Source organism: Podarcis tiliguerta (genome assembly GCF_965153285.1).
Source record: "Podarcis tiliguerta genome assembly, chromosome: Z".
Classification (NCBI taxonomy): Eukaryota; Metazoa; Chordata; class Lepidosauria; order Squamata; family Lacertidae; genus Podarcis; species Podarcis tiliguerta.
The window spans coordinates 30,034,458-30,046,700 of NC_139553.1; the positions used below are offsets into that span (position 1 = coordinate 30,034,458).

Consider the following 12,243-nt stretch of genomic DNA (forward strand, 5'->3'; position numbering starts at 1 on the left):
ACGTTCAGTGATTGGATAGTTACAGAAAATGAATACTGTTGCGTTCTAGTGGAGCTCTATATAAGCAGGCTGGCTGAACCCTTCAGTTCAGTTCTGTTCTGGCCTGTGAATAAACAAGAGCTGTTTGAAGAATTGTTGTGTCGTCTGATATGTTCACCCGCAACTTAACACACCGCATGACTGCAGAGCTCAGACACTGCTTCAGCAACAGTTCCTCTCTGTCTCAGTAGGGGGCAGCCTTCTCCATCAGCTTCTTTTGTCCTACAGAGAAGGAGAGATTCTGGCTGTGCTGGTGCTTCTAAGATGGACTCCTCTGAGCCCATCTATTCCATCTATAAAAACAGTTAAACACTTTGATTCTTAATTCAACATGATTTACATACCATGTGATTGCAAAAAAAAGCCCACCCCAAAACCCAATGACCACCCTCTAAGCGGTTTACAGAAATATAAAATAAAATACTAAATGTATTGATAAAAAAACAGTTGATACTGATATTTAAAATTTCAAAAAGTGATAAAATGCATGTAACTTCTGCATGTCTAGATAGGTTTGCCTAAAAATATTTTAAGCATATTTTTTATGGATACTGTTTTTATTGATGATTTTAATATTTCTGGTAAGCCGTTTTATTACGATCAAGTGGTATATAGGTAAAGGTAAAGGTAAAGGTACCCCTGCCCGTACGGGCCAGTCTTGACAGACTCTAGGGTTGTGCGCCCATCTCACTTAAGAGGCCAAGGGCCAGCGTTGTCCGGAGACACTTCCGGGTCACGTGGCCAGCGTGACAAAGCTGCATCTGGTGAGCCAGCGCAGCACACAGAAACGCCGTTTACCTTCCCGCCAGTAAGCGGTCCCTATTTATCTACTTGCACCCAAGGGTGCTTTCGAACTGCTAGGTTGGCAGGCGCTGGGACCGAACGACGCGAGCGCACCCCGCCGCAGGGATTCGAACCGCTGACCTTTCGATCAGCAAGCCCTAGGCGCTGAGGCTTTTACCCACTGTTAAATAAAAACAAAATAAATATGTAAAAACAATTTCAAATCCAATCCAGATTCACAAACAGATTTTAGTTTAAAAGGCTTGTTGAAAAAGGAGGCACCCAAAAACACAACAGACATGGTGCCCATCTGATACGGAAAGGGAGGGAGCAGGTGCAGCAACTTATTCCTTATTCCTTAAGCCCTTATTCCTACCTCATATGGAATGGATCTCCTGAAAGGGTGGTATCTGTGGGATGCCCTCTCTTGGAGCGATGAATTTGGGGATACAGTATAGGCAAACTAGCAAGCACTGAACTAGTTAGTGCATGAAGGGGTAAAAGATCACAGAGTTGTATTGCTAGATAGACTCAGCTAGGTTACGCCCCCTCTCAGGGAGGAAGTGAAGCTTACTTCTTTTCTCTTTGACTGTCTCTTGCTCTCCATCCTGTAATCCACCAAGCAGCACATGTGTAAGCTTTCTCCCAAGCTTACAGCATGTGTTTGGAACTATATTCTGCACTTTCTACCCCACAGTATTTTGCTTGTGTTATGCTGGCTGCTCCATGGAACAATGCGTGACTGAGACCTTGAATCTGTAAGTAAAGCCTTTTGAACTTACTTAACAGTGTGCAATCTGCTCATTGCAAGAGGGGTAAAAAGAGGTCAACTGCTGTGTGCAGCTGAATGGGATAAGACAGATCTAACAACCTATAGTCCTAGTGCTTCGCTGTGCTGCATATTTTTGTGCATTTAATACTCTGTCTGGAACTGTCTGTGTGCAAGTCCTTCAATTTGAATCCAGGCACCCAGTTGTTTCGCTTTGTTTTTCACCCACACATGTGGGTCCACAGGATTCACATATTTAATTCCCCACAGTTTTGGTACTGCCTAACTCTGTGGCAAATATAGAGAGGAAGATAGGAAGATATATTTCTGATGCATACTTCATATGAAGCAAACATTTTCGAAACACACCAGTCCATCTTGTAGAGTGGGGTATATGGCTAATGTATAATTTATGACAACTGTGGTGTGAAATGTGTAAAGCTACAGGTTTTAAGTTGTGGAACTCCGTATTCTTATTCTTCTTGCACTGTTGTGCCTAGGAATAAAAACTATGAGGCATCAACTGCGTGTCAGCAGAAGGCAGCTCATAAAATGCCAGCCCTTGAAAAGAAAACCTTTTGCTTAGAAAATTCTAACACAAGGAAGGGGGTTGAAGGAGAAAAGCTGAGAATTTGTTAATCTGAAAAAGTTATGAAACTGCTAAAAAGCTCCTTCAGAAAACGCACCATAAATATCATCATACAATTAAAAAAGGTTTAAGGTGATCCATAAAGTTGAGTGAATTGATGTCTCTCATATGCAGTATTTTAACTTAGGCTTCAAGAGAGAAACCATAAACAAAAAGCTATAAAGGCATCAGAAGAAATGGGTTCTTGCAAGCTCAGATTCTTGGGAAGAAGCTTACGTTAGAGCCAGAACAGTAGATTTTGTACTGACGTGTGGGTATGCGGGTTGAAAATACTTGTCCCTTGTATGCATGGTGTATGAACACTTTTGCTTTTCCTGTGGAAAATGCAAGTGCCACCAGGACTTTGGGCACCGCTCAACAAAATGCACAGGAGGGCTAAAAAAAGGTGATGTGATACACACTACCATTTAAGGAAGACCATTAATTCCAGAGTCTTACATTGCCTATCTGTATCACTGCACAGGAGTTTGGTCCTTTGCCAGGGACTGCTTCTGCATATTTCTCTACAAAAAGCGGTTGTTTAAATGAGCATAGGTCATTCACAGCAGACTGCAAGCACAGGGATTTTGTGCTCAGGTTTGCCTAACATGCTTCCATTCCACGGTCTTCTACTTATTCTTTGGAAATCTCAGATCGGGCTGCAGTCTAATACCAACTTCCCTGAGGATAGGCCCCATTGAAAGCAATGGGAACATATTGCTGGCACCCCACAGCTGCCCCTCCTCTTGACCATGTAACTATCTACATCAGCCTTTGCTAACCTGGTGCTGTCCAGATGTTTTGGACAGCAACTCCTATCAGCCCAAGCAAGCACAGTGCTGGCTGGGGCTGATGGGAGTTGTACTCTAAAATGTCTGGAGCGCACCAGGTTGGAAAAGGCTGCTCTGCATTTTTGTTAGAAGCAGCTGTGTGTGGAGATGAAGGGGGAAACTTTGTTAAGGATGCTGAAAGGCATTAAGGCAACCCTGTATTGGGAATTTTTTAATGTCTAATGTTTTAATGTCTAATGTTTTACCATTTTTTGTGTGCTGTAAGCCACCCAGAGTGGTGGGATATAAATGATAACGTTGTTGTTGTTATGAGACCCATAGTAAACCACAGTCCCCTCGATTCTGTGGGGGAGGCCGTTACTGTTAAAGTAGCATAAGGTTGCATTAAATGTATGGTTGTTGATGTGAGTCTAGACCAGTACATGGCTTCCCCCAAATATTCCTGGGAACAATAATTTGTTAATGGTGCTGGGAACTGAAGTTCAGCGAGGAGTAAATTCTAGCTCCAGGATTCTTTGGGGAAATCCATGTGCATTAAATGCATGGTATAGGTGTGATCAGGACGCAGGTGGCGCTGTGGGTTAAACCACAGAGCCTAGGACAGGGGTCTGCAACCTTTAAGACAAAAAGAGCCACTTGGACCCGTTTCTGAAGGAAAAAAAACCTGGGAGCCGTAAAACCATTGCGATATTTAAAGCATGCGCACCGCTGCCCTCCGATCTGACAGCGGGCAGGAAGGTGACGTCGGGACGGTGCGTGACTAACGCACGCACCGCCCCCATGCGACGCCACAGCCAGTACAGCGCCCGCCACAGTGGGGAGTGTCGGGGCGCACAATGCGCCTCCTCCCCTCGCTAGTATCCGCCCAGGAGCCGCGGCAAAGGTGTAAAACAGCCACATGCGGCTCCGGAGCCGCGGGTTGCAGACCCCTGGCCTAGGACATGCTGATTGGAAGGTCGGAGGTTTGAATCCCCGTGATGGGTGAGCTCCTGTTGCTTGGTTCCTGCTCCTGCCAACCTAGCAGTTCGAAAGCACATCAAAGTGCAAGTAGATAAATAGGTACCACTCCGGCGGAAAGGTAAACGGTGTTTCCGTGCGCTGCTCTGGTTCGCCAGAAGCGGCTTAGTCATGCTGGCCACATGACCCAGAAGCTGTACACTGGCTCCCTCAGCCAATAAAGTGAGATGAGCGCCGCAACCCCAGAGTCGTCCGTGACTGGACCTAATGGTCAGGGGTCCCTTTACCTTTAGAGGTGTGATCACAGACACCGATATTATATGGTCACTGTTGTTCCTGACTTTAAAAAAGAAATGTTTCACCTAACAGTTAGTGAAATGTGAATGAGTGGCTCAAGAAATGCATCTCCTCTATTGAAATTACCATCTTGTGCATGCTTACTTAAGAGCATGTCCCACTGAGCTCTGTGAAGCTGACTTCTGATTTGAAGTGCATGAGATTTATCTGATAGGGTTTTTTTTTTCTTCCTGTGCAAAGTGTTTGTACTTTGACAGAACTGCTGAGACTTCCCTACTGCAGAAGTTAGATTTTTCAAGGCATGCTTTCAAAAGATAGGGAGAGAGAGGGAGAGAGAGAGAGAGAGAGAGAGAGAGAGAGAGAAGAATGGGAAAGATTGCTTAAAATGGGCACAATCCTATTAAACAAGTGAAATCTTAATTTGTATTTGTATGAAATCAAATGGAGTGAATTATTTGGAGATGATTATAATTGTCATTGTCATCAACATAATCATCATCATTATTTTTTTGTAAGTCTAAGTGGCTGATGCAAGATGAATTATTTTAAAATATATATTCCCCCCACATGCCATTGTGATTCTCTCTTGTGGCAATGTGCTTGAAGCTGGTACTTGCTTTCTTCAGCCCCTGAACTTTTCACAATGTAGCTGTCATCTTTTAACAAGCATTTAAAAGGAAAGAGTCTAAGAATGGAAACTATGGCGTTGTTTGTAATTTTTAAAATATTTCCCCATTTTTAAAAAAAATACACTTCATAGCTTCAATTCTGCACAGTTGGGAAACAACAATGTAGAAGTAGGACCTGCAACAAAATGTTTAAGTATCATAGAAATGATACTTGGAGGGGACCACAAAGGTCTTCTAGTCCACCCCTCTGCAATGCAGGAATCTTTTTGTCCAATGTGGGGCTCAAGCCTACAACCCCGAGATTGAGAGTCTCATGATTTGTTGTCTGGAGTGCCAGTCAGCCATGCCCCTTTTAAGGATACTCCATTTCATTCCTTTTCCTTGCACCCAACAGGCAGTTAGGATTCTGCAGCCTCTGGGCATGCTCAGTCCCCAATGGTCTGTTTTTGTTTCCCACACACAAGGGAAATACATCATAGGAATGCTTGCAGTAGGAAAATAGATGATACGATTGCTGCTGCTATTAGTAATTGTTAGTTATTCGTTCTTGTGCATTGTGTTGAATGGCACAGCATTGCCATTTGAATGGCAATGCCCAGTGCTTCTTTTCTGGGGGGACACAGGAGTACCTGTTCCCCAAAACATTCTGTGAATCTTTGTACTTTTGTCCATTTACTGTATTTATGTTCTGCGATTTGAACTATAAAATGGAGATTTTCTTGAATCAAAATGAGAGTATTCCTAAACTTTTTTTTTTAGAAAAAAAAGCACTGGCAATGCCCACCATCTTTTATGGGGGGGCGGTGAAGACTCCTCAGCCCCTAGGAGTTGGCTTCCATGGTCATGGCTTACCCCAAAGAATCCTGGGAAATGTAGTTTGTTAAGGGTGCTGAGAAGAAGACCCTCAATTCTCTCCCCCCTCCCAAATGTTATGGGAGAGGGAGAAAGTGTCTATTCATTTTCTGCACACCATGCATAATTTTATAAACATCTATCATGTCACTTGCCTTTTCTCTAAGTGGTCTAAACCACTGAGCCTCTTGGGCTTGCCGATCAGAAGGTCAGCGATTCGAATCCCCGTGACAGGGTGAGCTCCCATTGCTCTGTCCCAGCTCCTGCTAACCTAGCAGTTCGAAAGCACACCAGTGCAAGTAGATAAATAGGCACCGCTGTGGCGGGAAGGTAAATAGTGTTTCCATGCGCTTCGGTTTCTGTCACAGTGTTCTGTTGTGCCAGAAGCAGTTTAGTCATGCTGGCCACTGGACCCGGAAAGCTGTCTGTGGACAAATGTCGGCTCCCTCGGCCTGAAAAGCAAGATGAGTGCCGCAACCCTATAGTCGCCTTTGTCTGGACTTAACCGTCCAGGGGACCATTTTATCTCTAAGCTAAAAAGTCCCAAATGCTGCAAACTTTCGTCATAGGGGACTTGCTCCATCCCCTTGACATTTCGATTGCCCTTTTCCCCTGAAACTTTTTCGACTATATAATATCCTTTATGAGTTCAGGCTACTTTGGAGTAAATGAAAACAGAATGTGGCAAAGAATACCCCTTTTCTATATGTAACAATAGTGGTTATAGTAGGTGCAGAAGCGTTCAGGTACCATCAGACCCGGTCTGTCTACAAAGATTATAGCAGAAGGAATCTCTGGACTCCCACATATTGTTGGACTTCAACTCCCATCCACTGCACTCAGCATAACCAATGGCCAGGGGTGATGGGACTTGTAGTCCAATGACCAGAGTATTGTTTCCCATCCTCTTTGCGTGTTTGCCTTACCACTATGGAGAGGAAAGCAAGCAAGGCGTTTTCTTGCCGCTAGGTGGCAGTGCTTTCGGGTCAGGGGCTGCACGAAATCTAATGGCAGATACAGACAACACGAATTGGGGATTGTATTATGTTTGGCTATCTTGCAAGGGGAGAGAGGGAAAAATAGGATGAAAAATGTCTTAGAGAATACCTAACAGTTTTCTGATCGGAAACATTTGCCTCCAGAAATAGAGATATGCACCATTCTTCTTTCTTTCTTCTACTTGGATGATCACTCACAGCCGAATAAGATTGTCTTCCGTAAACACGGTTTTAACAATGAGTCCGTAAGTGACTGTGGAGGCCAATTCTGGATCCACACGTCCTTCCACAGTGGGGACATTGGTTTCCGGGCGGGAGTTGATCACGGTGTGGATTTGCCAAGCATGCCTTCCTCTTAGCACATGGGATCAGGTGTTAAACAGGGTTGTGTTATTGCCCCAACTCTATTCATTATTATGCACCATATATTTAAAACACCCTCTAATAATCCTGGAAACTGTAGTTTGTTAAGAGTGCTGGAAACTGTAGTTCTGTAAGAAGTACAATTCACAGTATTCTTTGTGGGGAGGGGTGGGGGAATGTATTAAATGTATGAGGTGTATGCAGACTCAGCTTCATGTATGGGGATATCATGAAATGATGAAAACTTGTTGCTCCTTACACCCTTTTAAAAAATGATACCCATCCAGAAAACTGACATTTACAGAAAAGTTATCAGGATATGTAATATATTATGTGGAATTTGCTGCCAAGGAGTGTGGTGGAGTCTCCTTCTTTGGAGGTCTTTAAGCAGAGGCTTGACAACCATATGTCAGGAGTGCTCTGATGGTGTTTCCTGCTTGGCAGGGGGTTGGACTCGATGGCCCTTGTGGTCTCTTCCAACTCTATGATTCTATGATTCTATGTTTTTTGCTTTGCTTTTCATATGATATGGTGGTGATGATACACCAAGAACTGCCTTTACCCACATGAACCAACCCAAACCCTCCCCTCATCTACTGTGTCCCTTATCGTGTGCCCAAATGGAAAATATTACAGGACTCGATGACCCTTGGGGTCCCTTCCAGTTTCTGATTCTATAAACTTTTGCTCTGGAGCAATAATGTTTGGAACATTGCTGTTCTGGAAAAAGTTACACTCCATCTTTGAACATTGCAAGGCACAACTACACTGTGTACTTTTTAGGCTGGATACTTGCGGGATTTTAACCTTGAGTTCAAATGAACACCAACAGCAGCAACTTAACACTGGCTCCTTGTGAGATCTGGAACTCTTGAGTTAACTTTATTGGTTTTGGGTTTTTGCCACAGAATAAGATATATGATTTGTGCTGTTCTTTATCCCCATGGTTCCTTATCATTTTTGCTTTTCTCTGTCTTTGTAATGCTGTTTATTTTTTTAAAGAGATAAAAAAAAAATAGAAAAAGAGCATACCAGTGCAAAATATAGTTTAAAATCTGATTGCACCCGAGTCAACTAGGACAGAGAAGCACGGCTGCACTCCCCTTTGACAATCTAAAACGCTTCCTTGTTCAGTTCCCCACACCCTCTATCAGTAATTGGCACACAGAATTACTTTGGGGAGCAGAGAACAGAAGCAACGAAAAGCCCTGAAAGCTCTGACTCATGTCCCAACCTCAACATTGCATCCTCTGCTGCATTACCTATTGATGGCATTTTTAGCACACTTTTCCTGCAAGGAACCCATGGCAAGGCACATTGCCCTGTTCCTCCACCCAGACCTGTGTACAGCTTGCCTGAGGCCCAGGATGGTAGTCTTGTTAAAATAAAGTAGTAAACTCTTATAAAAAAAGCAGCCAGCCCCTGGAGGCCCCCCACCCCATCTCAGCCAGCGTAGCTCTCTGAGGCCCGGGGCAAGTGTACCTGGCTGCCCCCCTCCATGCTCACAACCACTCTGTTAGGCTGCGGCAGTGGCTGGACCTACATCTGGAGTTGTTGCAGCAAGAAATGGGAACCATCTTTTCTGTATGTGGCAGGCTGCTGTTACTGAGGCCTGGAACATCTTCTCAAGGTCTGGAATAGCCACCCCAGCTGGTGACTGGCGCTCCAGGACAGGATGTGGTCTAAAAGCCTTGTTCTTTGGGCTGGACCTTTGCCTGAGCAACAATGGATCTTCTTGGCTGTGGTGTGCTCCTCAGCTCTGATGCACCTCTGACAAGCTGCTTAGGTTTCAGCCCTAACACCATAAGTGGTTTCAAACAGCGTGCTTCCTCTAGCACAAGGGCTTTGAGTTGTGCCACAGAACTCCCTTTTCCTTATTCTCTGCCCCCCTCCCAACCCTTTGGAGCAGATCTGGGGAAGATGCAGTGGATGGGGGGCAGGAGTGAAAGCATCTGCCAAGAACATTTTCATTAATCAAGAACGCAAGTCGGAGGTTCGAAGATGATCAGATACTGTCATAATTCTGTCCATAAATTATGCTGACTGGTGATCTGGTGCCATTACTCCCATGACCTGCTGGACAGCTTCTGGAAAACCAAAGTCTTTGGGCTCCACGGGAGTATGGTTGCAAAGCTGAAACTTAAAGGCATTGACAGGACACCACCAGGATTGGAGCCTGTGGCATAATTTGACTCAACACGGGAAAGCTCACCTGGCCAGGACAAGGAAAGATTGATAGCTCTTGATTCTGTGGACGGGGGGCGGGGTGCATGGCCGTTCTTAGTTGGTGGAGCAATATGTCTGGTCAATTCCGATAACGCCAACTAGTTATGCCATTCCTGAGCAGTTGGAGCCCAACTTCTTAGGAGCATAAGTGGCCACTCAAGAATGAGTGATCACAGGTGCAATAACAGATAGATGGCCATGTGTCACAGATGCTTTCATTTAGGTCCTTGCATTGCAGGAGGTTGGACTAAATGACCCCCCAGGTTCCCTTCTAACTGTATGGTTCTATGATTCTGTGATTTTATGATTCTGTTGCACAAACAGAAATCCTAGCACTAGCAAAAACACTTTGTTGATGCCATGAGCAACAGTGATGTAGTGGGGCAGGATTATGGAGAAGGATTGTAGCATTGCCACTTCATCTATGGCAGGAGTGATGCTGTCATCTACTGGAGGTTTTTTTGCCAATATTTTGATCTTGAAGGACGGCATACGGTAGGTTTGCTCAGCAGGCTAGACTCAGACAGTGACTGGCCCAAAGTCAGATAGTGGCATGCCAGGGATGTGAACGTAGGTCTCTACAGCCAAAGTCTGCTAGGCTAAGTAATGATGATGATTATAAAATGTATTACCACTACTGCTACTACTACTACTACTACTACTACTACTACAATAATTTATATCACTCTTTATCAAAAGACCTCAGGGCAGTGCACAACATTAAAAACACTGCTTGCCAAATTGTAATTTTATTATGGTTGTGTGATCCTAATAGACTGGCCACTATGCTATGTTTGTGTATTTGAGAGAGAGAGAGAGAGAGAGAGAAATTTGCAATAGATTTTAACTGTTTTTGTATATGTAACTGCTTTGTATATGTTACTATATTGTAAATCACCTCAGGATGCCTCATGGAAGGTGATTAGTAATACAGTGATACCTTGGGCTAAGAACATAATTCATTCCGGATGTCCGTTCTTAAACTGAACTGTTCTTAACCTGAAGCACCACTTTAGCTAATGTGGCCTCCCACTGCTGCCACGCGATTTCTGTTCTCATCCTGAAGCAAAGTTCTTAACCTGAGGTACTATTTCTGGGTTAGCAGAGTCTGTAACCTGAAGCGTCTGTAACCCGAGGTACCACTGTACATTATTATTATTATTATTATACATCCTACCTTTCAGATCCTAATCGAACACTCTAGCTACTACAGGGTCAACACAATGACTGCATTTTTGGATTCCCCTTGGGTGTGTGACTAGGGACTCTGCTTGGGGGCATGGCTAGGTGTGTATAAGGGGAAGCTGTCATACTGAGCACCTGCACTTCAGACTTTTGAATGACATCGCTGGTGAATAAGGATTCAAATCCAGCTCACCCCAGTCGTAGTTCAACACTCTAACCACCATAGCACACTATCTCTTGTGACAGTGGATGTCAGCATGTAGCTTTTAGCTCTGAGAAGTGCACCCCAGGAACTTTTGCAACACTGCGGTGACTGTTGGTGCTCAAAATGTCATCTGTTGGTTGCCTCTATACACTTGCATGGAATGCAAATCCAACCCCCCCCCCACCTTAGCATTCTCCCCACCCCTCCCTTAACATCAACAGAGCTGTCAATCACAAAAGAGCATACCTAATACTTAATAAGGAATGCCACATCTTAGAGATATTAGAAACAGATGTCACTGCATTACTTCACTGCTGATGTATGTAATAGAAATGACACTCTAATTAATTTAATGCAGTATAAAAGGACTGATTATTTATCATGGCTGACAATAAAATTAAGAAAACATTCAATTACAATCAAGAGTAATTCATTATTTATTGATTTTGCATTATGCACATATTAATACAATGCATTTAATTACACAGGAGACGGTATCATTTCTCTATTGACAATCAACGCTTTGAGTCAATTTCATCCCCCCCCCCAATTTCATTTCAATATAGAGTTTTAGGATATACTTCTAGCAGTACCAACCTGTGGAATACCAACCTGGTGCCCTCCATATGTTTTAGACTACAACTCCCATCATCCCCAGCCAGCAGATAGGTTGGTGAGGCCAACCGTAAGTATCCCTATGTGTGGACAGTTAAGTATGTATGCTTGTATGTGCACATCTCAATGTAGTAGCCTCAGATCTGCATCTTAGCATTGCTAGAGACTGCTGCACGTTCTGAATCTATCACTGTATGGTGCTCATCAGACATAGGGATGGGTTGATCTGTCAGTTTTATTTTTGCTTAGCTTCTCATCTTTCCACTCTTTGGTTCAGTTTCCCACATTTCTCAGTGAGTTTGTATTTTAAGAAAAAGGGTCTCACAAAAATTCTTCAGTATTTTAATGTGCATTTTGTGTGTGTGTTTGCAAACAAAGTTGCTGAATATGTATATATTTTTTTGGTATCGCTGGCTGCATACACACTAACAGCTTAAAATGCAGCGAGGTTTCAATTTGCACATTGCTGTACACACCGGGGGGGGGGGGCAGGGATGTCTTCATCCAATGAACACTACCTGTATCCACACACCTTCAGTGCCCAGAACTCCTTTTAATGAAGCTGCCATCTGCACATGTGCAATGGCTGTCTCAGAGGTACACACATCAGCCTTACTGGGAACTGAACATGGCTTATGTCTTTAAACTGGATGGAAGCCAATTTGAGGGAAAATTAGGCAAAACAACTGTATTGCACAAGAAACTACAGAATATTTATGGATTTTGACTAACTAACACCACATGTATACAATGATGTGTGCTTTTTAATGCACACTTTCTCATAATGTATGCGTTTTTGTACATTGGGGTGGGGTTGGAGGACTGTGTTGCAAAATTTGGAGAAGTGTGGATTTTGAAAGACAGCTGTGTTTTGGTTCATCTATTGTTTCAGTATGAACAACCTAG

At 43.7% G+C, this 12,243-nt stretch overlaps 1 protein-coding gene across 1 annotated transcript in view; it reads left to right on the top strand.

Annotated features, from left to right (window-relative positions):
* The first annotated feature begins 1,422 nt into the window (after positions 1-1,422).
* DACH2 (dachshund family transcription factor 2) overlaps positions 1,423-12,243 on the top strand; it is a 314,613-nt gene continuing 303,792 nt past the window's right edge. The window contains exon 1 of the mRNA XM_083424218.1: positions 1,423-1,580. Coding sequence (XP_083280344.1) covers positions 1,549-1,580 — 32 coding nt within the window. The 5' untranslated portion in view covers positions 1,423-1,548. The remainder of the gene's footprint in view (positions 1,581-12,243) is intronic.